The sequence below is a fragment of the Siniperca chuatsi genome, linkage group LG1, assembly GCF_020085105.1.
Source record: "Siniperca chuatsi isolate FFG_IHB_CAS linkage group LG1, ASM2008510v1, whole genome shotgun sequence".
NCBI lineage: Eukaryota > Metazoa > Chordata > Actinopteri > Centrarchiformes > Sinipercidae > Siniperca > Siniperca chuatsi.
The window spans coordinates 26,542,098-26,569,750 of record NC_058042.1 but is presented as its reverse complement, the minus strand read 5'-3'; the positions used below and the strand labels follow the sequence as shown (position 1 = coordinate 26,569,750).

Sequence of the window (27,653 nt, the reverse complement as noted above, 5' to 3'; positions counted from 1 at the left end):
CCACCTCCGGGCCCAGATGAAGTGTGTGATTTGGACCTGTATTTAGAAAAGGGCATCAGTGAAATGTGAGGTCTTTCTCTCTCCTTGCTGTTGTGTCTCAGTCTAATGTCTCTCTAATGGGCAAGCAAACCATATCCACTGTGTGTGTGTGTGTGTGTGTGTGTGTGTTTGTGTGTGTGGCACACGTGGATTTCTGTCATGCAGTAGAAACTTAGCATCAGACTTTACACAATACAGCAAATAAAATGTGAGCCACTTTTTAGTATAAAAAAAGTTAAATCAATAAAATAAGATAATTGAAAATAGGTATATATTAACATACTTTTTAGACCAAAATTATATGTAGTATTTTTTTGATTTAACAACATTCATTTTACAGTTTAAATTATTTTACTGAATTTCATTTAATCAAATAATGTCAAATTACACAAAAGCAAGTATATCTTCTGCAGAAATGTATACTGAACCTTTGCAAAAAAATAATACACTGGTGAATGCATAAATGTAATCACTCACTATTGTGATGAAAGACAACATTATTGCTTTTGCAAGCAATATTTACATACAGGCATCGACCTCTGATATGCTGATGAAAGGCACTTTATAGATGTGACTTATAGATTTTCCTTTTGGAGGTTTTGATAGCTGTGGCTTTTCTGTAGTTAGATTAAAACACATTTCTCTAAATTACTCTTGAGATATTTAAATTATGTGGGTTCCCCCCTACATTCCTTTTATTGCATTATATTTTACATTTTGAAGCTGGCAATTGACAGTATAGGGTAATTTAGTGAAATACGAGTGACCTACTGTGTGCAGACATTGTTTGCCATTTATTTATTTAGATTTTCTGTTCTTGCCTGCAGAGTATATTTTAGTACAGCATTATTTTTTGTCAAATTTGATATCACCATGGGTATTTTAAAATAACAAATATATGTCTCTTTAAATACGGTTTATAAATTGACACTGTGTTGTTTTATACACTGCGCTGTAGCAATAAAACAGCCTATTGTTTTATCCTGCTAAAATAGCAATACAAACAGCCAGCCTTCCTCTCTTTATTGTCATATTTAGCACACAGTGTTGTGGGATGCGCTGGGCTATGTATGCGTTTGTTAGTCCGTATGAAGAATATTGCAGTATGGGGGGACTAGCTCCTGTTTATGGATACTGTCTGTCCCTGGGGCTCCCTCTCTGCTCCTCAGCCTGTTGTCATGCAAATGCTCATACTTCCATTTGAATGACATTCTGATAAAATACATAAATAAATAAATAAAGAACCGACACAAAACAAGTCCACTTGCTTGCTCGCCTCTTTTTGGTACCTCATGAATTCATGTGGTTTCTTGATAGAAACAAAGAAACGTGTGGCTGAATAAACTTCAAGTGTAGGTATGTGTACGTGAATGTACAGCAAAAGTATAATGTGTGTATGAGTGTGTGTGGGGGCTTTAGTGTATATAAGGTAAAGGTTGTTTCTGGAGGGTGGAAAAAGGACATTAACTTAAAGGTTTTATATTCCCCTGTGATCCAGGGTGCTAAAGTCCGTTTAGACCTGCCTCGCTCGCAGCTTTATGTTCCCTCAGGACTCTGCTATCGTGGCTATCATACTATAGTGACATTTCCTTAAACTAGCAACAATGAATAGCTTCCGTCTGACTGACAATAGAAAGAGAGTCTTGGCTTTATGCAGAATATTTTAAATACTGGTGTGGTATTTTTTATCTTTCCTCTTTTCACTGTGGGGGAGAAACGACAGCGACGAGCCCATGAGCACATCTCCCCTTTTTTCTCCTGTCCTGTGCGTGTGTTTGTGTGTATGTGTGTGCCATTGATGTTAATGTATGCACTTGGCATGACTTTAATTGATTTAGCAGCTCTGCTTGCACAGTACAGCTTTTTCCCTAATTTGTCACTTTCCTGACTTCTGTGGCTGCTCATCTCACAACTTCAAAAGCCACCGTGGATGCAGAGAATTCAATGCACTCCCTCTCCCCCTCTCTCTTTCTCTCTCTCTTTAAGTTATTTCTTTCTCTTGTTCTCTCCCTCTCTCGCTCCTGCTATCTCGCCATATCTCTGTCTCTTTCTCACATTTTCTCCCTCATTTGACAGCAGAACAAGCCTTGTAGATGGAAATCTTTTCAACACATATCAAGGAAATTAATCCACTTTCATAATAAATGGGATCCACTCAGTTGAATACATTTGTATACTTCAAGATGTACAAAACAGGAAGTGGTATCGGGGCCACGTCTTCCTCTACTCCATTCACCCAGCCTGTCACTCCCAGTTTTCCCGACGTTTTGGTCACATATATGCAGTACACACTCTTTTTTTTTTCTCATTGTGCGACAAAATGTACGTCCTCTGATTTGTAATAGAGCCTGACTTTTGTGTGGATGCACGCACGTGTGTATGTGCAGGGATGCGCTGAGTGACCATTTCATCTTCTCTCCTCTTTTTAATAACTGTCTTCGGAAACAATCTGGGCTACTGAGGAGGGTTGCCCTGCAATCATACACAGCCTGGCCCGGTCGCCATCGATAGCTGATTAGGTTATTGACCTGTGGAGGGTGGGTGCTGAGGAGTGGTCGGGGAGGGAGGGATGGAGGGTAGTGAACTGTAGGGAGAGTCTGTAGAGACAGACACAGAGAGGGGGAGGAAGTAAAAAAAAAAGAAAAGAAAAAAAGACAGGGGTTGTGTGTGTGTTGGGGAGGAGGGGTGGGGGGTCAATGTAAATGTTATTGCTGTGTGAGCTCATTTGATCAAAGTCCTGGAAAGGTTAAGCGAATCCAATCTGGTTTTGTATGGCAGAGTGGAGACACAGGCGCTGGGGAAGAAACCCCCAGGACGGAGAATGGATTATCATATTGGCGCTGGAGTAGCAGGGGCCTCCGACGGACAGTTTACCCTGCCCGTAATGCGTTTAGACAGCAATTGGCCTTAATAACCTTTATTGACTTCAGCGGGTCAGTGCCAAGAATCTAATTATCAAAGTGTATCAATTTCATTGGAGTTTAGAGTTGCACCGCTCACAATAATTATTTTAAGGTCGGGCCGGGGCAATTAATCCCCTCTCCACTTATTTGATGGCTTTGTAAAACATTATAAATGTTATGGTTTCTGTTGTGCGTTTCACCGTAAATAATTTCAGGGAACAATTTTTTGTAATGTATTATTTGGAGAGCTTGCTGTGCTGGTCCAGCCGAGGGGAAAAAGGCAGCATATTTTGAAAACTAGAGGCCACAGCTGAATCATGTTGCAGATGCTTTACCAGCAGTAATTTTTCTCTTTCGCTCGCCGTTTTACTTGCACAGTCGGGCAGAGTTTTATACCCACTTTATATGCACACATGGAACCCAGATTAATTATAAGTGTGAACTAAGCAATAAACTGTTTAAAGACCATTTATATTGCTCATTATGAAGCCATTTATTATCTCTTACATTAAATCACAGTGTGTTTATGCATCATATTGTTTTGCATTTTAAGCTCTATACTGTGCAAATAGGCTTATACATTTATTATATTCCAATTCTTTGTGGTTCTTAGGCATATATACAGTATGTGTGTGTCTGTGTGTATGCATGTGGGTTTGTTTGTATGTATTTGTTTCCATGTGTCTTTACTGTGTGTCCACAGTGTGAATGAAAGAAGTAAATGTGCAGCACTACGGCAGTAGTTTATCCTTCATTGACAGTCAATGCGTGCTGTTACCTGGATAGTAGCAGCTGTTTTTCCTATCGCGCAACATAGACTAGAGGCCTAATCCACACGTTCATTATTGCACGGCCTTGTTTACCCGTGGCTCTATATTAGCTTGCTTGCTTTGCCCTATTTAGACGGAGCTGTATAAAAAAGAAATTACTCAAAGATTATTGTTATTATTCATTTAAAGAGGAAATATATGGCTGATAATACATTTTACATCACGCAGCAGCTTGTGTTTGGAAATATAAAATGAAAAGAAGCAGGAAGGGAGAGAGAACGAGAAAGAGAGAAGGGAGAAAATCTAGCGGTGCAAAGGTATTTGCAATTCTCTTTGAAGTCCGTATTCAACAGGGTAAGCTGAATTTTCGGCAGTGCCTGATAGTGTTCTGCGTAAATGCTTAAACCCCTTTAGAGAATTTTCATGGGCAGATACGCGGTGGCTTGAAGGGAGCGTTTATGTTACCTGGAGCCAATGCAGCCCGCAGCTTTGTACCTAAAGATGTACACTAGCAGTGAATGGAATCCCACAGAGGTTTGTCTATGACAGAATCTCACTGCAACATCGCTGTAAGCCGAAGCGGGGGGGGGGAAAGTGCTACGAACAGATTTAACCCTGTCACTTCTCAGCTGGCGTCTCACATATGCATTTATATACATGGACACCAACATGGCAGGACAGAAACACTGGGACAGACACACCCTTACTTGCAGAGGTGTACAGAGGTGTCCATTTAGGAAAGTTTAGAAGAAACTTTGTGGCGAAGGCTCTTATAGTAGTACTTTTTTCAGTTAACACATGTAAGTAAGAGTTTGAAATGGAGAGAATTGCTGCAGGATTTATTTTGAAGCTATATTGCATTACTGCAATATTCAATTATTTGAATTTTACATTGTAGAAAAAAAGTGGCCTATTCAGATGTGCACACAGAGACATGCACTGCCAATCATAATTGCGCTTGTTGTCAGAGCGCATAGTGTTTTACTATGTATTACTGTCTGTTAGCGAACAAAACCTGGCACCAGCTCATCTTTTCTTCTTTCCTAGGACATTTCCTTGTGGAGCACTTTCTCATTTAAAATGATTAAAACGATTCCTCACGTATGTGTGTAATTATTTCTCAATAACAGGATGTAGTGTCCTGAAAGCTGAGGTGCTGAGAGTTGATACGTTTTCATTCCTATCATGGACTCAGACCTGAGCAAACTTTCGTTTTGTTTCGTGGCTGTGGATGCCTGAATTTGGAATGTATTAGAGGAACTTCATCATTGACTTTATGTCACAGTATGGAAACCGCAAATTAAACAATGCCATTGTTTTACGTCACCGCCATTTGTGAAAGAAAATGAGCTCATCGAAACCCCCCTATTTTTTGTCTTTTACCCATGACTGTCAGGTATGGAGTACACCTCATCTTTACAATCAGGGGGTGGGAAATTTTATTGACAGCGGTTTGGATAATTTATTTTGTTTGTCTGTGAATTGTGATGTTGACAGTGTTTTTACTGTATCAGCAAGCTTTGAAGGCGGCTTGTCTCGTCTTCTTAGAAAACAAATGAGCACTTTACAGAGACTGATCTGCCTTATCCGCTTAGCAGCTTCCTCAATCCCTGCATTTATTTATTTACTTACTTATTTACTTACTTATTCATTTACTTACCTCTGTCTGGATTTGGTTTGATCCCCCACCCCCCAATAGGCCCCATAGCCACCCCCTCCTCTTCCTCTCCTTCTCCTCATCCTTGGCCTCGATCAGCAAGATAAGCCTTCAGAGGAGGGGAGATAACATCCATTAAAGTGGTAAAGAGGAATTATGGGGCAGCCCAGATTAATCACTGCTCAGTTTAATCGCATTCAGTGCGGACGGTGGGGTTGGCTGCAGGGCCCAGCTTTTTCCTGTGTCATACCAACAGAGAGATGCAAGGGAGGAGTGTGTGTTTGTATGTGTGTGTTGAAAAGTGCCTAGATCGGGGAGAAAGTATAAAAAGATGAAAGAGAGATTTCAGAGCATCTCATAGCAAAGCCCGCCCCTCTTATAGCTGACTAGAGACATCACCGCTAACCAGTGCTTGATATATAGTTATTCCAGTACTTTGATCCAGGTGTAATTGTTTACACTCGCAGGCAGTCGTGTCAAAGTGATAGAGTAAAATAAATTACCGCAGACACAAGAAAACACATTGATTTGTGACTAAAAGCAAAGAAAATAACTTAGTCATTTTCAATTTATGTAGTTTTAGTGCAATATTAATCTTATTGCTTATTAAATACATGGCCAGAGCTTGTCTATCACTGGTTCAATATTTCTCATGTTCAGAAATAGCAATACACACATTGAGATGTGGTGCTGAAGCCGGAAGGGAAAAAAATAGAGCCATCATACTCTGAAATCTGTGCACACACTTTTATTAAAATCACTTGAATCTGAATCAGGTCTTGTGGCTGATATCCTTATTATTGTTTATCTGCATGTCAACTCAAATTAATTTCACATTTATTTGTTCACCCCCAAATCACAGTCACAGTCTCAGATGGCTTCGTATCGCCTGCACATAGTGAAACAATAAATTAAAACTGATTAATGAACATGAAAACAGTCCACCCCAACTTTAGCTCCTAGTAAACAATAAAATTACCCACCCCAAAACTTAATCAGGGACAAAAATAGAACATACCTTCTTAAGGTTCTAATATAGGAAAGAAAGGCAACCAATGTTCTGGCATTATTACGCACAGGTGAGGTCAAAAACCTTCAAAATGATATATACTGTACACAAAACAAACAAACAAGCAAACAAACAAAAACAGGCCAAAAGTCTATCACCAAATGACACTTTGGATCTTTTCATCTCTGAGGAAGCCTTAGGTCTCCAATGTGGTGAAAATTTGATCCATAATCAGCTTTTTGTTCAGATGTTGCAGCTAGCACAGCAAAGAACTAACCACTTAGGACCTCGGACCTTGCTAATTCTTCCAAATCACTGGAGCACCTATCGGGGTTTTTAAGCTTCCTTTAAAAACAATGAGTGGAGACGATGGGGTGATCCTGATGGGAAGACAGTGTAAAATTGTCTGATTCGCTTGAAGAAATGCAAAGAAAAAGAGGAAATATGGGAAAGATTGTTGATGATAATTGTATTTGGAGGAGGTGGAACAGGGGGAAAAAATAAGGGAGGGGGGGTGGCATTTTCAGAGGTGAAGGGAATAAAGAGATAACGGTAAAGATTTAAGTTGGAATCAGAGTGTGCGAGAGAAAGTATACCAGAAAGAAATGAAAAGCTGATGCTGTAAACAAGGGGATGTGAGTACAGTCAGGAGGAAGTACAAGTCCTGGGAGCATTCTGGGAAGTTCCGTGCCTTGTTTTTTTTTTTTTTTTTTTTTTTGTCTGTGCATCTTTCAAAACAAGGCATGTACAGTATGAAGAGGATAACCCAACAGAGATCAAACCTAAGATGTGGGTTTTCTGGGAAAGCAGATTCTTTCCCGTGTGAAGCCTGAAAGGAAAATCCCTTTTTTTTTTTTACAACCTAGGGTCTGTTCTTGTAGTTTTGACCATCATTCCTATCAGTTATGTTTTACTCACCAATTTCACTGCTTAGATCCCAACACTGGTAGCCACACCTTTACAATGGAGTTTGGACAAGAAACACTGGTGTTCTGACAAATCCCCAAGTATTTTACTTTTAAAACTAGAAGCGTACACACCCACAGTTTTTGTTATGAACGTCCATTGCATTACTCACTGCATGCATAACTACGATAATTATTGCAACTCAAAGTTGAACCAAGAAGATCCAATTGACTTTTACAACTGACTGTTTGGATAATAACTTTTCATCTTTGTTTTCACTAGACTTGTTTCAAACCCCAAACACTAACATACATGGCTGCCATGTGTACTTGTGTACTGCACTTGTGTGCTTGTGTTGCTGCAGCCCTATATCTGATCAATACAGTTGGTGAAAGTAACTTATGAGTCACATATATTCAGTAGCAGACAAGAAGACAGAAGCAGCTTAAACTTTAGTTTTCACAAATCTCTAGCTAATTTTCGGGCTGTACCACACCGGTAAAGCTGAGAGCGGCCATCCTTCCAGGTGAATCGCTTCCACCCTCCTATCCTTCCCACGCAGATAGAGCGATCTGATGGGTGGTGTTAAATGGGTGAGATGTAGGACAATGTAATTAACGCTAGTCCTTTAGTGGGCCCCGCCTCGCTCCACTGGGAGCGCCCGATATAGCGCTCATTAATTCCTATTTGTGTGTAATGAGAGGGTCATGTTGGATGTAATAAATGGCTCTTTTATTTGGGCGAGAGCTGCGGGGCGGCATCCTCTCCTGGCTAACAGTCTCATAAACACCCTTTAGCCGCTCTCATCAGCCTCCCTTGGTGGGGAGCAATCACACATACACACATAACACAATAGTGGGCGACAAGTATACTGTGGAAATGTATGGAAAATCAGGTGTGTTTAGAAACACTTGAATAACGCTAACATAATACTTTACCATATCAGCATATCAGCATCACATGTTAAAAACTTTGGCAGTTTTGAAATTAATTCTTGAAATTTAAAGGACACATCAGTGTTTGTGCATGGTTTTCCCCATTTACTATACATTGTATGTATACTCAACATTACTGATTACTGAGAATATATGCATTACATTTTTAAAATGTATTTTTCTTTCTTCCCTGCAGCCAGTGGTTTTTGTTCCTTTCAGTACCGTCATTTGAAATAGGTAATCAATCTTTTTAGTATGGTAATGCATTTGAAAGTACAGATTGATTGAAAAGTCCTCAGGGGCTTTGTTCAAATGCTGATCAAAAGTTTCAACACACAGCACTTACAGCAAGAGTTGGCAGCTGAACAGCTTTACAATTAGGGGCTATTTTGTAGAAAGATTAAACCCAGAATACAAACGATCAGCAAACATAAATGTCATGAAAAGAAGTTTGAACTTGTCTGCTTTTTAATGTCAAGATACAATGTAATATAGATGTTTGATTCACTGCAATAATTAGGTACATGATGTAACTCAATCCAAAGTGAACTGTACTTACTTTTAATTCCCTTTAATTAATTAGATTATATCAATATACTCCACAGTGGAATTCTTTTTAGAGCATATATGGTTTGTGTTGAACAATATTATACAGTAAATGCAAGAGTGTCTGTGACTTCTTTGCCAGATTGAAGTAGACAGCTTCTTATAGAGTATGTGAGTCCATAATCCAGTTATATGTAACTGCTTCATGGTGTGTTGCATTGTCTATTACTGCATAGCAGCGTAGTGTGGTGAGAATTGTTTAAGGCAACAAAGCTGCCAGTTTAATCACAACTGAGCTATAGGGAAGCAGCAGATTAGACACACTCCTGTTTTTTGTCACATAATGTATAGCGCTTTAAATGATCAATACTAGGACTTGAGGTAGAATGATGCAACAGACAATATACTGATTACCTTGAACCTCAATTAGTATTAAATTAAGAAAATACTTGAGCTGCCATAATAGAAATAATATCACAAACAAACAAAACTGATGTTAACAATGTTGGCTCATCTTGAATGATTTCCCTCCCCTGCAACTCCAAGTTTATCAATAAAACCAAGGTTTGTCTATGGCTGCTGCTACACAGACCTTATGGCTTTTAATAAAGTACAGTGTTTTTATGGTAGGGAACCTGCAATTTTGGAGATCCTAACTTTAGACATAGTCATTCTTTTTCACTGTACCTCCATAGGAAATTCACATTTGATGTCAGACTAGACACATAAGCGGGCCTGTTTTGTTTTGCTATAGCAGCTCCACAGTTTTCAGCCAAATGCATAAATTGAGGAGTCACTGCGCTTCAGACTTCTTGTAGTCAATCAAAACTTTGTTAGCAGCACATTTCAGCCCCTGCAGACATATTCCCCCTCTAAAACAAAATTCTCCTCTCTGCAAGCGTGTCTAGATGGATGGAAACCCTTTTTATTGGTTTAGCATTTTTGAAGACCTGAAGTATGGTGCAGTGTGTGTTACACTGTAACTCAGGGTCTAAGAAAGGCTGGCTTTGGCCCCAGTCAGCAAAAAGCTTTTTACTGGCAGGAGAGTGAGGTGCTGATCACAATCTGCTATCTAGCTAGAATCTAGGCTCAGCTTTCATATACTGAAAGAGAGTAAGAGGGTTTTAACAGAGCAGAAGGTGCTTGAGTGTCACGCTCATCGCAAACATCTCTGTCCAGCTCTGTCTTCATTGTCCTGAATTAGTCAAAGCGCCTCTCAAAGCTTTCTTGTGATGGATGGATGATGCATTCTTGCCAGGCCAGTGAGGAGTTTGCACAAGTGTGTGTGTGTATGGGTTTGTGTGTCCCCTGTCCCAGCCTGCTGGAGAGCTCATTCAGACTAAGAACTATGTGGTTTAGCCATTAAGGCCAACTGGATCCACACTCCTTATCATGAGGCAGATACAAAAGCCTCACAAGAAATAGGCCGGTGAATTTTTATGTGATATTTGTTGGCCCATTGGACTACGACCCAACAACAGATTTGCCTTTTCTTCTTGATAACCAAAAGGGAGCACCACAATAGCCTGTGAGCTGTGCTTTATTTGACCCTGTGGAAAGCATATGTCCTTCCATCCTGCTTGTATTCTGCCCAGAAGATGGACTGCCGTCGGGGCCATAGAAGGCATCCCTGCCCACTTGAGTGTGTTACAAAGGCTTCAAACAAAATCACTTGTCAGGGGTCTTCCCTTTTTGGGAGTGTCTCTACACCCCCCCCTCCACAAACCATTGTCACTTCAAACATGTTACTCTGATGTTTCAGACACATTTTTCTAATGTTTTACACTCCATATAGTCTGCTGTGTGTAGCAAAGCCCATTTTACTGGCTGATAATTGATGGTGCCCGTGACCCTGCAAGGGTCAATTTAGCAGAAAGGCCTTGGTTTCTATCACTGCGAGAACACATTAGCACACTCACCCACCCACGTACACACAAATATACACACGCAGAGTAGAAATGAGGGATTTTGAGATATCCTTCCAACAAATTTGTATCTTGTTTTATTGTAGGAATCTTTTCTATCTTTATGTTTCCAGAAATTCTGAAATCTAGATTTTAGGGTTGAGTTTCAGCTCATCACTGAGTATACACTCAGTGGCCACTTTATTAGGTACACCTGTACAATCTTCGTGATAACATCTATCTTTACAAGCTCATAATATTCAGTTTTTGGTGAAATTGTCAAAAATGTGTGAATTCAGTTATATTTAGTTTATTATTGTGTCTCAAATTGAGGGGGCAGATTATTAGAAACATCTCTCAATATAATGCACTCCAGTACGACACCACCACTAACTATGACCTCAGTGCTAAAACATCAACACCTATGACAGTATTAACAAAAACTGAACATTATAAGCATCATAAAAGCAGACTTTATAGCAGAACAGTTGTACTGGATTGCATTAGACTGTACAGGTGTACCTAATAAAACACTGAGTGTACATAAGAAACTGTAAAATAGGCCAATGTCTTTATTTCTTTACTCTCTTTGCTTTCTAAAACCTCCCCTAAAGTCAACACTCTGTACGTTTCAGTTGTAAGAACTGCTCAAAGTTGCACAGATAATTCAAAAGACACACGCACATACAAAGAAAATACTTTCTTGAAAGAACATTTTTATAGGACTTTCTTCCTTCCCATTTTCTTTACTGTTTTCTCTTTGATAATATCAAAAATTGTGGAGCTTCAAAGTCTGGGTGACAACCTTGATCAGCAATGTTGACATCCTTCACTCACACACACACACACACACACACACACACACCGAAACACACATGCGTTATCAACCAATCTTACATAATGGAAACTGAACAAATTTAATTTCAGATATGCCTCAATTTTGAACCACTTGTAATCATGTGACAGCAGGCAGACAGCAGGAAAAAGAGCACATACACATACATGCACACACACACTTTTTATGACTTCTAGTGTGATGTCACAGAAAAGTGAATGTGTTCTGGGCTTATTTCTTCCTGGGCTAATATAATTTTTCCACCGGTGGAGAGTCCCTCCCAAGAGCAAAGTAACTTGGTGGTGGCATGCAGCAAACACACACAGATCCCTTGTCCAGACTGGAACTGGCCCTGGCAGGATCACAGCTCCCCAGTTGTTTATATCAGTGAGCAGAAGCTATCCATTACCCCGAGCAAGGTGCCTGATTCCTTTTTCCACCAGCGGCCAAAGTGATATTGGTTTCTTGTATTAGAGGGGAGAGGGAGATGGAGGCAGCTACGAGTCTGCCAAACTCCCACTCCCAAGGCCTATGAAATCAGATGTCAGAGCAGCTGAGCTTAAACTGTGGCAAAAGTCAGTCGAGTGTCTGAAGATTTGGAAAAAAGGGTTAAACCTTAAAGCTTGAGATACCTTGCTAATGTGCTTGCCATGTTGCTGCGCAAGAGGAAGTCAAGTTAGGGAAGAATGACAGTAAATGGCAAAACTGACAGAAAAGGTAAAGGTTAGAAAAGGTATACATCATTAATTTCACAAATCTCATATTATTGCTATGGTCTGAAAATGTGGCTCTCTGTCCTGGAGTATTGGCCAAAATCACGTGGTCTGGTGTTATTCTCAGGCGTAAATAAGTCTTTTAGTGGATGGCTATAATTGAAACCAGCAGAGCTCTGAGTCATCTTCTTGGTGACCAGGTTGAATCCCCACTGATCTTAAAGAGTTTAGCCACTATCTGGTAATTACCTGCATTAATAAAACATAAACATGTCCTTCTTTTCATCACATGAGGTATTGAATCTGGAATTGCTACATAGAAGATACATTTGCCATGGCAGAGATGGGGAAAAAAAGGATTTTATCCTAAACAAACACACCTATACTGCAGACTGAAGTCCATTTGGGTAATTTCCAGATTCTATGTAGGTCTCACAATTGATCCATGGCCAGAAGGTTATCAGTCTCTTTTGCAGTTGAAAGGTTGATTTTTCTCAAAACACGGCTCAGTCTTTGTAGAGTAAGTCAGACTTGATTAGAGTGGCACCTTAATGCAGGAAATGTAATTTTTAATATAGGACTGATTTCACAGAGATTTTTAGTGCTTGAATGCCATCACTATGAGTTAAAGCACCCAGTGGTGGCTCAACAGTCACAAACAGGAGGATGGATTACTAGTTAAGGCCATGCCTGCCTCCATATGGGCACACAGGCATGTTGGCACACAGAACGACAGGCGAGTCTACTGGCCTGTTGCTGGGCCTGCTAGGCGTGGATGCTGCCAGTCGGACAGACAGAGGTGCACTTAGGAGGGGTGGCACCATGGTGGCAAATTAACACCTGCCTCCGGCCAAAACCCGGGGAATGTTTGGTGTTACTGGTGAGTTTGATGAGTAACCACCCATCATTTGGATGGTCTATTCTGGTCTAGAAATCACCCAGATCTGTTAAAATAGTTAAAAAGTTTGGGGATTTTATTTTTTTTGTGGCCTGCAGACATAAAAAGTTTCCTATGAAAGAGAGTGCCAGTGAGCTTAAGAGTGCGCTGGGTCCCCTGAAAATCCTGGTCTAAAGTCAGCTAAGGCATTTCATGGGGTGTTAACAATTTCTCAGACACTCTGGTGGTCAGCTAGTAGCTCTGTTTTATGGAGTGTAAACCTTCAGTTCTGCATGCATCTTTTTTTAACCTTCCTCCCTTTGAACACTTAGTTTTTAGTTATTATGTGACCCGTGACAGCTATTCTGTGAAGTTTTAAGGGATTTACATCTTATTGCACTGTGCGCATCAACAAACAATCTTCCCATTCTATTATTCTGTGCTGAATGAGTGACATGTTGTTATATGATGGAATAGACAGATGCTTGTTGGTGTTAAGATACAGTCCTGGCTCGAGGTGTTAGTGAGCCGCCCCAGGCTGCCCTCCAGCCAGCCTTCGCTTGGAACACTATCATAACTCCAGCTCTCCACCAACCAAAATATCACCTCAGCCTGACTGCATGTTTGTTTACCTACCCTGCTTCTGCACAGGGCCGGAAATGTTTATGCCTGAGTGTAGTAAAATAGACAGGGTTGAGTTTGGGTCTGGGGACCAGGGATTGAGGTACCCAGGTCCTCCTTGTCCTCTTGTTCACCTCAGGATGTGGCCTGTGTCAGGGGGACATCTGTGGTCAGCATCAGGCTGAGAGAGGTGGAGGCTGAGGATAGTTACTGTCATCAAGGAGTAAATAGAAGGAAAGAGGGGGCTGATTAGTGCTAACACAGGCCCCAAGATAAAGGGCTGTGGTATTGCCGTGGCTGACTAAGGCCGGGCTTGACCAGTAAACAACCAGTGGGATGTCTAAATGGACTGGGGATCAGCCTGTGGCTAAACCTGAAGGCCTCTCTCAGCACCAGGTCTTCTAAACACCAGATCATACACACACAAACTCTGGCACGCAAACACACATGCACACATTTTCATGGGTAGGAGGCTTGGTAACACACATTCACATTATTAAAGGCACACCAGCTTTCGCATACACACCCACAAATGTACACACACTCTCCCAAAGAAGAATTTTGTCACTGGTGTGTTTAATATGTTAAAAAGAAGAGGTGAGCAATTTTCAGTGTGTTTGCAGCGGTTTTGGTGTCTATTTTGCTGACTTCTGTCATCATCATTGAGTTGAGACAAATACCTTTTTCATGCAGTTTGGCAATTCATTTCAATTTATAGGCTGTAATACACAACAAGGTGATGATGTACAAACGTGGACTTGTCTAAATCTGAGCCAGTTTAACAGTTTGTGAATTATGTGGCTTTTGTTGGCTGTGAGAATAAGCTCATTGGACTGCAGTATATTTCCTTTCTTGCTACTCATTCTGTTCCCTGGCTAGCTTTGGGAAGAGCTGAAGCAAGCTCAGAAGCATGTCAGAGCAGGTTTCAGATCAACTACGAATCACTTGCTGTGCTTGAAACACTGAAACTGTGCTACACGGCCAGCATGGCAATATGATGTCAACTAGCTGAGATGGTGATACAGTCTGAATGCACTTTCTGGCACTTTCTTAGCCTGACACTCATCCCAGGAGGACAGGGTTTGATCCAAACCGAAAGGTACAGTTTCCACAGGGAGTACAGCCAGCCCTGCTACCTCCTGGTCACCGTAATCTTTGGTGTCTCCTCCAAGTCAGGTGTAATCAGTCACACACCGCCACATGTTTTGACACCTGTCCTATGTGGTATGGAGAAAGTAAGCATATTACTCTGTCTGCAAATCACACTCCTCTCCTTTGGAAATACACACACACAGACAATCAAACCTATCTTCAAATGAAGTAAGACAGACAGGTGGATTGTCAGAAAAGGATTAAAAAAGAGGGAGAGGAGAAAAAATTAATGTTCCCTTACATTGTGGGTTTTTTGAAAAGACGGTTGGATGACTGGGGAGGCGAGTGACTGTTAATGGGAAGAAATGAACGCGCTTTACTGGTGGATGTGACAGGAAGAGACTGTTCTTAACAAGGCGTCAGAGTCAGTCAGAGTTACAGATCCATCACTTTTTAGAGGCTGCGAGAAGGAGGGGGGGGGATATATTTAAGGATATTCAGAGAGGGAGAGAGTCTGTGAAGGGTAGAGAAGAAGAGGGAGAAAGAGGGATTTGAGTGTGGCTGACAGCATTGCATTTAATTTGGGCTGCCAGATCCTTTTTCATTTGACTCCCTCTCAACCAGCTTAGAGGCTGCGGAGGACTTGGAGGCGAAGGTTTGCCAGGATGTCTCAGATTAGCACTGATGTGCCACGTCACACTTTAAGCCGGCCTGTAATTCATGTTCAACAGGGGGATACTCACACATTACACTGTGCTGTGCAGGACGTGATTAATTGACTCACACTCTAATATTGGGTGTAATTTGCCCATCCTCTGATGTGAAACTAGACTTACTGTATGTCGCCGTCCCAGGGATGTTATAATGGAGTCTTGGCTCAGAGCTGTGTAATTTCTAAACTGAGGATAGAAGCTCAATGATGGAGGGAATTGCTTCAGGTAGCCTTTTCATTCGATTCCATGCAGTTCAATATTTAAGGGAAGATTTAATATGACGAAATAGTTTTGATATGTCTTATTCAAGGATGTAGTGGGTGGTAAACTAACCAATATCATTTTTGCCACTGTTTTAAGAAGACAATTTTCACCTATATTGCAAATGGAAATTACAGTAAATGAATAGCGTGTTTTTCCAGTGGTCCAGGTCATGCTGTCGTTTTCATTTAGTTCTACTTGATGCACCTATTTTCTACTTCTGGTTCTCTTTTTCAGACTATGCTCTTCCTGGCTACAGTGGAGGAAGAGGGCCAAGCACAGGAGGGAAGGAGGGAGATGGCAGAAACCCTGCTGTCTGCCTTGACAGATAGACACCAGCAAAGACAGACATGGAGAGACAGGTAACACAATGTCCCACCAACTTTGTTCCTTCCATGGGTCCTCGCAAAATAAATCTCAGATGTGTGAGACAGGTAAAGTAAGACACTCTATGAAGCATTGGAAATGAGCTATTCTGCTTAATATTTAAAATAGCCCTGTTTCTTTACACGACAACAACATATATTCATACATTTTGCTGTGGGCTGCTCAGAAAATTGTGTGTAGTTCTATAAGCATCATAACCAATAAACAACAGAGGCAAATATTAAGTGAACCCCCATTAAGGAAAATGGGACACAACCAAAACTTTGATGCACACATGTTGCTTGGATTGCCGTAACAACACACAAGGAGAAGTTGTGATAGCTCATTTCGCTTGGAAGGACCAGAGCTATTATGTTGAATGATAGTGAGTAACACCAAGTGGTTCATGTGCAAGCCTCGCTCTCACTCATAGGGATAATAACTGTGATCACATCATCAAGGAAAATAATCATGAATCATCACTTTAGTCCTAGTTGTATTCAGTGTGCATTGACAATGATTCCTTCTAAAGAGCTGATGTGAATTCCACAGATATGCAGTGGTGTATTTGGTGTTTGGTCCTTGGGCCTGGCAGCTATCACAGCTATCACAATGACACGTGTGTCTTGGATAAGCCCAGTCACTTCCTTCCTTCCAGATAAGGGCAGAGAGCGCAAGGATTAGAACGCTGGCCATTCATTCAGATAAAGAAGGGCCTCTCTCACACACACACACACACACACACACACACACACACACACACACACACACACAGTGTTATTTTAGCTGTTCATTCTCTCAGTCACTCTCCCCCTCAGCACTAGCAAGGACACACACAAACATTGGTGTGCATGTATACACTAGATCTGCATTCACATATGTTTCACTGCTTATTATTTCTATCAACAGATTTGACCTTAGTGTCACACACACACACACACACACACACACACACACACACAAACCCACAGCCACCCACCCACACACACACACACACACACACACACACACACACACACACACACACACACACACACTTTGGACCAGACATGATCCAGAGCCTATAGACAGCCAGGGACAGGATCCACAGACTAGAAATTCCTGAAAGCAACATCTTTTCTTTTGAAAGATATACTGTATGTTAATGTCCTGCAGTGTTGTTGCCCTCATCTTTCCATGGCCCCCCTCTGTTTTGAGTTGTCCCCCCTAGTTGACCCTTAGCTATGCCCCATCCAGATGAGCCTTGTAAACAGGCTGTTTTCACACACCTTTGCTTTGCAATGTCAACGCCCACCGCCTCACAACTCTGATGTAGGGCCTGCTCTGATAGTGCATTCCAGCTGCAGGTGCTGAAAGCTAGAAACCATCTCGCCACACCCACCGCCAACTTAACATCAGCACTGTCACCCACCATCCTGGTTCCCCCACCACCCACAATGCGATGTTACCACCTTCTAACCATGTCTAACCCTAGACTTAGCTCAGCCCACCCTAAGATCCTGACAACCAGTATCACAGACCAGGACAGGAAATGCTCAGTCCTTGTCGGCGGGGCAGACAGACGTTTACTCTATCAGCAGCGAAAGACTGATTAGATTAGTTTTGGAGGAGGGCAAGCATCCCACACAATATGTTTGAACTCCAGCTGCTCCTGATACATCCTCTCCCCTTTGCACACATTAAATGTCTAACCCTAACCCCCACTGCCCCCACTTACAAAAAAGCCAGGGTTCATCCTGTCAAGTGGCTGTCAACAGATCTCATTTACACAAAACTAAACACATGGCTATGTGCAATGTTAAGTGGGACGTACTGCTACTGATTAGAGATTTGCAGCTGATGAGGGTTAAGCTAGTTCTTTGTGGAGGAAGAAAAAGTTTGTATTTCTTTATGCATACTTCTAAGAGATACAGTCATTGTATTGAAGTAAAGATACAGTATATTACAGAATCAGACACACACAGTGAGGGAATTTAGCTCACTTCATTCAGATGTATTCAAACCTTCATTTATTTTCATAATAGCACTTACCAAAATAAGACTTTTGAAATTAATTTGCTGATTCATTTTGCTGCTTTTTTTTGTATTGGGCGTCCTAATTAGGTTTCCACACAATATGCAACAGGCAGGTTTTTATCATAATACTGCCTTTTGTTTCCATGGTTTCCATTCAGCACATAATGCTTGCAAAAGGATGGAGAAAAAAAGCATGATTGATGACTCTTGCTAGAGGCACATAAACATAAACAACCAGCACTGATTGATTAAGTTTCTCGCTGACTTTGTTTCTTAAACATCAGTTAAAGCAGCACTCGCTGGTACGTGGGCCTGCTAGCTTCCATTTTCTGCCTCTGGGGCATTTTTAGCACTAGCAAGAACGAAAGAAAGAGAAATTGGACCTAGTGACCAGTGGTTCTTCACAAGTGACTTATAGGCACTCAGAGTGAGTGATGCCTTAGCTCGCCCTGCTAGCAGAATCAGTCCATACATTCACTCTGAGCCAACAAAGTTATGAATGCTTTTTTATTCTTATGAGCTTTTCTGGTAACTAGGTTTTCCAGATGCACATGGTGAATTCTTTGATAGATGCTGCCCTCCGTGTCCCTTTGGTAAATGCCCCGTGAGTTCCCTGGAAATAGATGGATTATTATGTGGGTGGGTGACTGTACCATAGCAGAGCAGTTGTGTATGCCACGCAGGAAGTGCAAATTGAGGAGCAAGGCACAACCTCCAGGGAACAGGCCTATTAGGATAGGAAATGGCACATCTCAGTGGCACCAGAATTATAGAGATTCAAAACACTTGGTACTGGAATTATTAGGTTTGGAAATGCATGGATCTAGGTAAATACAGGTAAAAAAGGATTCATTGTTTGACAATCACTGGAAGTACATACACATAAAACAAAATAGTTTTGTTTTCAAAAGTGCTATATTTTAACTTACTTACAGTAGTTTCTTCTGCTATCTTGAATCTCTATGATTACAGTATGCCTACCTTTGAACCTCCTGGATGAGGTGACCTCATGCTGACCTTCCAGAGCCTAGAGGTCACTACTCTGACCAACAGAAAAAACAAAAAAAAAACTTTGTCACAGCCGGCGAGCAAACACTGAAGGGAACAGCTGCGAGTTTTGTACTGACCATACAAACTGCTGTAGGCTTTGTAAGGTCATTATATGATAATGAAAATCATTACAGAATTACATGGGGGTTTAGGACATGAGAGCAGCAGGGAGGGGAGGGGAGGGCCACATTGGGTTTGATAAATGGACTGTGAAGGTGCCCATCTGGCCCTCTCTATGGCTTTTTCTTCCTGCTCTTTTATCCACTCTCGTCCTTTAATACCCCTCTTTCATTCCCCTCCTCTGTTCTCCAGAGGTCCAGTGTAAAAGCAAGCAGGCCTGTAGTGAAAGATTAACAGAGTGCAAACCCAACTCACCTCTGTGGAGGAGAAAAGAAGAGGGGAGACAGGCGGAGGTGTTTATGACCCAAAGCAGGGTTTGTGAATGACTTGGCAAACCCTGTCCTCCCATCTCTCAGTGTGGGCCAGTAGGAGAGTAGGCAGCCATTGACCTTTGGCATCAGAAACAGTTGGACAGCTCAGGATGTGTGAATCACCGTAGTTTGGAGGCACTGAGGTGCTTACTTACAAGGTTTAAAATAGTCCTTTTTTAATTTGTGTCACAGACCTGCTCCTCCTCAGTTTAGAGAGGGGAAGAAAAAACATGGCACAGACAAGTTTGTTTCTGAAAAGAGTTAAACTTCTACAGTTTTTCAGTATTTTGGGTTCATACGAAGTGACAAGGGAGAGCCAGCAAATCCTGCGGCTGTGGCAGCCAGGGATGGAAATACATCATATTCATCTGTTGCCCTTTGAGACATTGTATGTGATATTAAAGGGCCGTTTCTCTCTCTTTGCAAGGATGACAACTTGTAAGGCATTGCATATTTTCAGATTTGTTTTTAATAATGCAAGTGTTTACTACAGTTAAAGTTATGTATCCATGAGAGAGTATCTAGTTCCTGTTATTTCCATGTTATTAGTAGTTTTAACATTTGTTTTTATTTTTGATTATTTTAAGAACTGACAATTTTAATTTGAAATGGCAATCATTTTAAATGTTTTAATTAATTAGGGGCAAATGCCCTTTTATTATCTAATTCCATTCCAGTCACCCTGGACAGGGAGACAAGGAGTTGACCCGAACCGTACATGTTAGGGTGTCACTATAGCTGTACACTCAGAGTCTGTGGTGTAGTACATCTGTTGCCTGTGCTTATTACTTTTCTTCAACTTGTTGAGAGTTAGTGAGGTCTTTATCCCAAGACAAAGGCAACATCAGCTGACATGGCGAGGACAGAGAAGGAGGTCCACATGTCCACAGCTGCACTCATCACTCAGCTGTCCAGCTTGACCCATGACCCCGTAGGGTTGTCTCCCAGCCTCCATCGGCTTTATGTTTCCTGCCATTGTCATCCTCTCTTGTCCTCACCTGGACAGGGCGCTGCTACTCAAAAGGCCCAGTCTGTCATCAAAACCAAGGGTCACTGGGGGCTAGAGGGCCTAGGCTGTGCCCAGCCGGAGATAACCCCACCAGTGATGTGAGCTACCAGTTGCACCCCTGTGGAGACGCATAGAGACAGAGAAAAAGGAGGAGAGAGACCTTCGTTGGCTGGCACTTCATTCCAGGAGTGGTGACATTTCCTTTGTGTTGTCCCTGACAGACCCCGCCCCTATTCCTGCACTGGGGTGGGGCAGGGAGTTAGGAGACAATAGAGGTCCCCTGTCCCAGATGGGAGTTGGAAAGATTGTCAGTGTCGTGTCCACAATAAAGATGGAAAGACCACAGCCTTGTCTAATGTGGCCAATGACCTCCTTAAAGCCTTAGAAATGGAGGCGCCATACTGCAGGGATTACTATCATGCCATAGACAACTCACTCTCTTTATACACTCAAGGGTTTGCGTGGCACATGTTCCATAGACCTCTAGCAAAGCCGTCATTTGTTCAGCTGTCATTGCACAAGTGATTGGGTGGGGTTTCTGAAGTTTTTGAATGTAGGCATGCCATGTGTCATGCCATGATCTGCATGGCTATTATGTGGATGGGTTTGGGAAACAGGGTTTGTGAGGTACAGTTAAGAGAAGGTGACATCAAGCTGTTAATAAGTAGGTTTAATTAGCCAGGGTGGTGGTTGTGTTTGGGCTGGCATCATATTCCAATGTTCTGGTTGGCGGCAGGTCGGTCCGGGCATGTTGTCAACCAGGCCTGTGTGATGTAAGTTGCAACCTGAGGTGACAGGTTAATCAGATCTCCCAGACAGCAGCCCCACATTTGCCTCTACATCACCCCCACAACAGCGGTCCTGTTTTGTAAGCAGAACAGACAGGGCTAGCTCAGTCTGTTTTCCTTGGCATGAGTTGCCAGCCAAAAGTTTTTCTGGCTGTTTCTCTTTACCTCAGGGGTTTGCTTGCTGCAGTGGTGGGCAAACACCTGTGTGTGGTGGTTGGAACTCTCATCCCACAACCATGTTCTCTATCTGTGTTGTCTATGTGTCTTTTTTCTTTGTACCACCTACTTTTGCCGTAATCGTTGTGTTTACTTGGTTCAAGGCACTGGAGGAGAAAACAAATAAGTACATGTCATCTGTCTCTTTCATTGCCGGCCAGCCTGTAATTAGCACAAGCGCAGTGGTTAGCCTAAGACGCTGTCATCTAATTTGTCTGTCTTTATCTAAAACATGTCTGTGTGGTCCCCTAGACTGGTTACATGCGTGCAGCGAGATCGCCTGTGGCCTGGGTGTTTGTGAGGTGTGTGTGCTTTTGTGTGCTTGATTGTAAATTATGAATTCTTCTCTCATGCAACCGCCCCTGTTTAGCAATCAGTCAGTTATGCATGACATGTCCTGACCTCAGCAGAACCTCACAGCTGCTGTTGCCGTAGCAATCGTCCTGCAATCCTAGTTAGCTCCCAGGCTGGAAAGTACTTCAGAGTATATCTTATTCTTGTAGGAATGTACTTTGAACAAGATGACTGATGATACAATTTCTTTACCTTCTACTTACTGTACAAACAAGTTCTACCCGTGTAAATATGCACTTACCTCCATCTTGCCTGGTTCTCAAACAAGTCAGTAATTAGCCGTTGAGGTACATGCTTTCTCTCGTTTCGTGGTCAGGTGTGGGAATTGAAGGCTCGCAACTTGCAGGAATCAGCATCACACTCTCTCTTTGTGAAATTCACAATCCACTTATCCTTGACTGAGTCACAACTGAATTAAATTGCTTACAGGTTTTAATTGAAACAGTCGTTTTATAATTATGCATTTCACAGTACGAGGTTGGCAGTGCAGTATGGCACAGAAAGGGAGAAAGACAGAGTTTAAAATGTCATTAAAAGTCCCACAGACATTTAAACACACTTGTTGCAGAGACAGTTGCCCATTAAATGCTGCCTTTTTTAATATGGAAACAAGATTTGTGTTTGGAAAAGACAATGTGGTAAGGAGAGGGAGGGAGGGTATGGGTTTGGGCCTGTTTTACTGGTAGTCAAGAAAACCAGGACATTCTTTCTGGTCAAACCCAACATCCAGAGAGCTGATAGAGCATGATTGGGTGAGGATGTGTGGCAGGCATGTGAAACAAACAGCAGGAACATAGCATTATGGGTCGGTGGAGGGTGTGCTCACCAAAAACACTGTCATTACTGTTTATCTCATCTAAATCCTGTTTGTCCTTGGTTAGATAGCAGTTCTCCAACATTACGTTGAGACTGTACCAATTTAGGATTTCTACACTGAAATATTGTACATGTAAAAAAATGCTTGTGTGTGGTGAGTGAGCTAATGAGCACAAGTAGAACCGTGGCAGAGAATTATGTCAATTATTAAGTGTAGGCCTCAGTAAACATAAAGACAGTCTGCATATCAGATGCTTGTAAAGTTTCACAGTGTGTAGTGTATAGTTTGTTATAGCTATTTGTTTGGAAGTTAAACATTTCTGTGCCGGGTTCAGGTCGTTGCTATTTAAAGTCTATATCACAGAATTAACTGAAGGAATGTATGTCATGTTTAAACACACAGACGTGCACATTATACATACATGCACACCACATGCTCCATCCTTTCCCTTTTTCTCACACACACACACACGCACACACACACACACACCTCCATCCCTCCCACTCTCTATACACACATCTTTCTTCCCTCCTCTGTTAATTATAACCTACACTGCTGGAACACTTCATTTCATATCAAGCATATTGTCTCTTCAAGGCTGGCAGGCAGGTCATAAATTATCCTGAAGGTGAGAATGGAAGTTGGAGGAGATAGTTATGAAAATTTCATCTGTCTGCCGTAGTGGCCGCAGCTGCTCCTGTCACCAGCCGTGTGCTGGAGGAATTACACCGGGTCAGCGTTTGTGTGTATGTGTGTTAGTGTGTTCTTTAATTTGTGCATACGCGTAGGTACATGAACACATGTGAACAGTTACAGTGTGCACGTATATACAGCAGCCACACATGCAAGTCTTTGTATCTCCACATTTGTCCCCGTGTGCATGTGTGTGTTCCCGTGTGTGTCGCTGGGCCAATGTGTACAGCGGGTTGGCCAGGTAAGACCTGCCTGTCAGTGTGTGGAACATCTCTGGCGTCCCTGTCACCCCAGGGCCCCCAGCTCTGCCCCGAAGCAGGGAGACTTGGAGGGGGGACAAGCTCACAGGGCGGTCCCCAAGCTGTCTCTGTTCATTACCGCTACAGAGATGGGACGTGGCCGGCAGGTGGCCAGACCTTTACTCCTTACCTACTGTGATCATCTGCTGCTCCACTCTGTGTATGTGTGTCTGTGTGGGTGGGTGGGTGTGGAAGTGTGTTTAAGAATGAAAAAGAGTCAGAGGAAACCCATAACTTATGTATTCAAGAGGGGAAGTGCATATTTTATGTTTGACCTATGAATGTGTGTATGTGTCTGTGACAGGTTATTGCATTGAAGCAATGTGCCTGTGCATGCACATCTCTTAATGGCTATGCTCACATATTTACAAATGTACAGAAATTCTGGATTTGGAGGAACTGGAGTGCTGCTGTGGCACTTTCTTGACAGAATACAGAGCAGCTCTTCTCAACAGACAGCCACTCCAAGTGGCAATTAGTGAGAAAAGAAAAACACAGTAAAACATCCCCTTCGTCCCCACATCCCTTCCTACGTCAATCTGCAGTTTCCTGCAAAAATTCTATTAGGGCCAAAGTCCATAGCTGTTAATTACAGTTCTAACTAGCTTGCCTCCTGACGAATGGATGGTTTCAGCAGCGATGTAGGATAAAAGGGATATCAGCGATTTCACTTCCCTGTACAAAGGCTGCCTCTGAAATGGGTCATCAATCCCATAGTGATAAATGTCTGGTGGAGTAATGACTCTCTTATCGGCGCCGGATTACTGCAGATATTTGTAATTAGTGTAGCCACACAAGTCCCCGACAGATGTTTTTGAGGCGGCACAATATTGAAGCCTTGTTTTAGTGCTAAATGGGAACTTTCTGCAAAGAATAGGGATAGTTAGAGCTATTGTATTGCAGCAGACATAGGTGAATCTGAAGAACTGAGCCGCTGTTTTGTTAGTGGGAATGTGTGTTTGTGTTGTGCTGCGCACACACACCTATAGTAAACACAAATGTATGGAGCCACATGTACACACACATACTTGAGCTCACGACCTTATAGCTAAATACACAGCCTGAGGTCCATCCTTCAGATATTGAGCTCAGCGTCACATGACTGTGGGTGCTAGGGGGCTCCTCTCTCCTCCTCCTCCTCCTCCTCCTCCTCCTCCTCCTCCTCTTATCCCAGCCCCTGAGGTAGCCACTGCCACGCCAGGGGGAGTGAACGATTCACTTTTAACTTCCATTTCTCCTGTTTTGGGTCGAGATTCACTAGCCGCCCTGAAGTTTTATCCTTCTTCCTCCTCTTCCAGCTCTCATGAAATCACAATGTGATGTATTCAGCCCGAGGTGTAGCTCTATTCACAATGCAGTTTGACACTACGAAGCCCTGCTCCCCTCTGCTTTCACAATGCATCTGTACAGACGGACTGCTGACAAGTCTGTACCACTAATACAATTGTCCTGGCTGTAGTCGACATCTACTTTGACTAAAGATGTTTAATGTACACTGTGACCTGTACAGCAGACCTGTGTTTGATTCATTTCTGTATCTCTCCATAAATATGTGTATATAAATATATAGGTATTGTAGAGAACTGGTGCCAATGAACCCTTTGTGTCTAGATTTCACATTGGTTGAAGGTTGTGTTCTGTTGCCAGAATATATCCTCACCAACCCACTGTACAACACACCTACAAACCTATACACACATATACAGCCTGCCCGGCACTGACAGACGTGTAAGCAGATGCAGCCAGAACTGGTAATGGCAGGTGATTATAAGTGGCACACGTGCCAAACTAATTAAACCCCTGGGTTGACAGCAGCATTTGGTAGCCCTGGCATTCTGGCATGCTGGCATTAGAATAATTGTAGCAGCAGCACATTTCACCTGCGAGACTGCAGCTAACAACATCATTTATTTTACAGCAGGCTGCACCCGATGTTGCTACAGAGGCTCGAGTTAGCTTGCTTTAGGTTTGACATGTATGGCAACCTCTAGCACAGATGGGACAGCTTTTCTCTGTTTTTAAATCAAAAGCCTTTCTTTTCCTAAATGTTAATCTGAATGAGATAAATAAGTACAGGCATTAAAGGTCCGGTGTGTAACATTTAGGAGGAGCTATTAGTAGAAATGGAATAGTGTTTAATCACCTGAAAATAAAAATTGTTGTGTTTTCGTTACCTTAGATTGAGCCCTTTATATCTATCTATCTATCCCCTTCCTTGGAGGCTGCCATATTGCACTGCCATGTTTCTACAGTAGCCAGGAACTGACAAACACAACACTGGCTCTAGAGAAGGCCTTTCGCGTTTTTCACGAGTTTTGCGGCCACTGTAGTTTCTTCCACAGCCGAGTATTCAAATGGTTGCAAACTGCAGTTTCACCACTAAATGCCACTAAATGCTACACACTGCTCCTTTAAGTTCATCCACTCAACTGTTTGCTTGAATTTGTGAACTTGTGATTATAATAATAAGATTAATAGAGTACAGAAATATGATACAAACAGACATGGAAACATAAACCCAAATATATCTTTACGTACATGCAGACAATATATACAATTTTCCATTATTTCCATGCTGTACATACACACACACACACACACACACATATATGAATAACATTAATATTTACTCAAACACATATAAACATGTATAGATTTATATATTATAGATGATAAAAAAATAAAATAAAAGAATGTAGACAAGAAATGAAGTCTAAAATACTGAGTTTTAAGAAGTGATTTGGAGGACACAGGGTCATCCAGCTTTCACATCCAATCTGATATCTTCAGGCTGGCTGACCCAGCTCTGCATGTCCCCCAATCAGGACACACTGCAGCAGGCAGGCAGGAAGGAAACAAGGACAGGAGGACAAGTCTTTCAGTTTGTTCAGTTCTCAGGTCATCACTTCTCCAGCTGGAGGGCTGGAGCTGTGATCCACCTCACAGAGGTCACAGCTATGCCAGGAGGCCAAAAACTGTACCAGGAGGCCCACTTGCGCACGTGCATCTCCACACATACACCTCACACACACACACACACCTGGATGGTTGAGTAAGAATCCTGACATACCTTCAGTTCTGTGGAAACTAGTCTAGTTGTAACCAACTTGACTGATTCATGTGATTGCCTTGTGCTATGCAGCAGGTGTGGCTTGGCCAGGTGCACACTGCACTTCATCACAAGGTGTGTGCACTCAAGGCGAGAGGTACTGTAAATCCGATACAATATCTGTTAGTGTAGGAGTGAGTGCAAGGTATGTAAGGTCATTGCATGTATTGTCAGATTTATGGGCTAGTATTTCAATGATCACAGTGGTGACAAATAGGGTGTATTCAGCTCCCACACATTTTCCCCATAGGCTGCACTGTCTTGTCCACTTGCACATAATTGCTTCCTTGCTTTACTGCATACATACTTGCTGAAACATCACTTACATTTTCAGATTTTATTGCACATGCACGGACTATGTTCACTCTCGATAGCTTCTGTGTTAAGCTGGTTGTAGAAGAAGTGAAAAATCAGCTCTTTGAAGGCACAAGTAAGTGGCCGATGGCAGCTGATAGCTGGGGCTTAGTGGATCCTTATTATGTGCTGTAGCAAGCTGATTAAAACATTTGATTTGTTCCAAGTGTGTGTGTGAGCGTACAGTCAAGTGCCTGTGTGTGTCCCGTGCATGTACAAGCGCGCATGTGCATGTGTGAAAGAGTAGTCCTTCGGGCTGCTGCGGTGTGTTATCTGTTTTTTCAACCTTGTCATAGTAATTACAGTCCATATTTACTTACATTCTCTTTTTGTTTTCTGCCCTCGATAGGCATCTGTGAGCGCCGCTGCC

The 27,653-nt window shown here is 42.2% G+C and overlaps 1 protein-coding gene across 3 annotated transcripts in view; it reads left to right on the top strand.

Moving 5' to 3' along the window:
• fto (FTO alpha-ketoglutarate dependent dioxygenase) overlaps positions 1 to 27,653 on the top strand; it is a 118,922-nt gene that overhangs the window by 37,474 nt on the left and 53,795 nt on the right. For all 3 annotated transcript variants that reach the window (XR_006378116.1, XM_044197315.1, XM_044197324.1), the window contains exon 8: positions 16,019 to 16,143. Coding sequence is in view for 2 of the 3 variants with exons in the window: in XM_044197315.1 (XP_044053250.1) it covers positions 16,019 to 16,143 (125 nt within the window). In the remaining variant the exon portion in view is untranslated. The remainder of the gene's footprint in view (positions 1 to 16,018; positions 16,144 to 27,653) is intronic.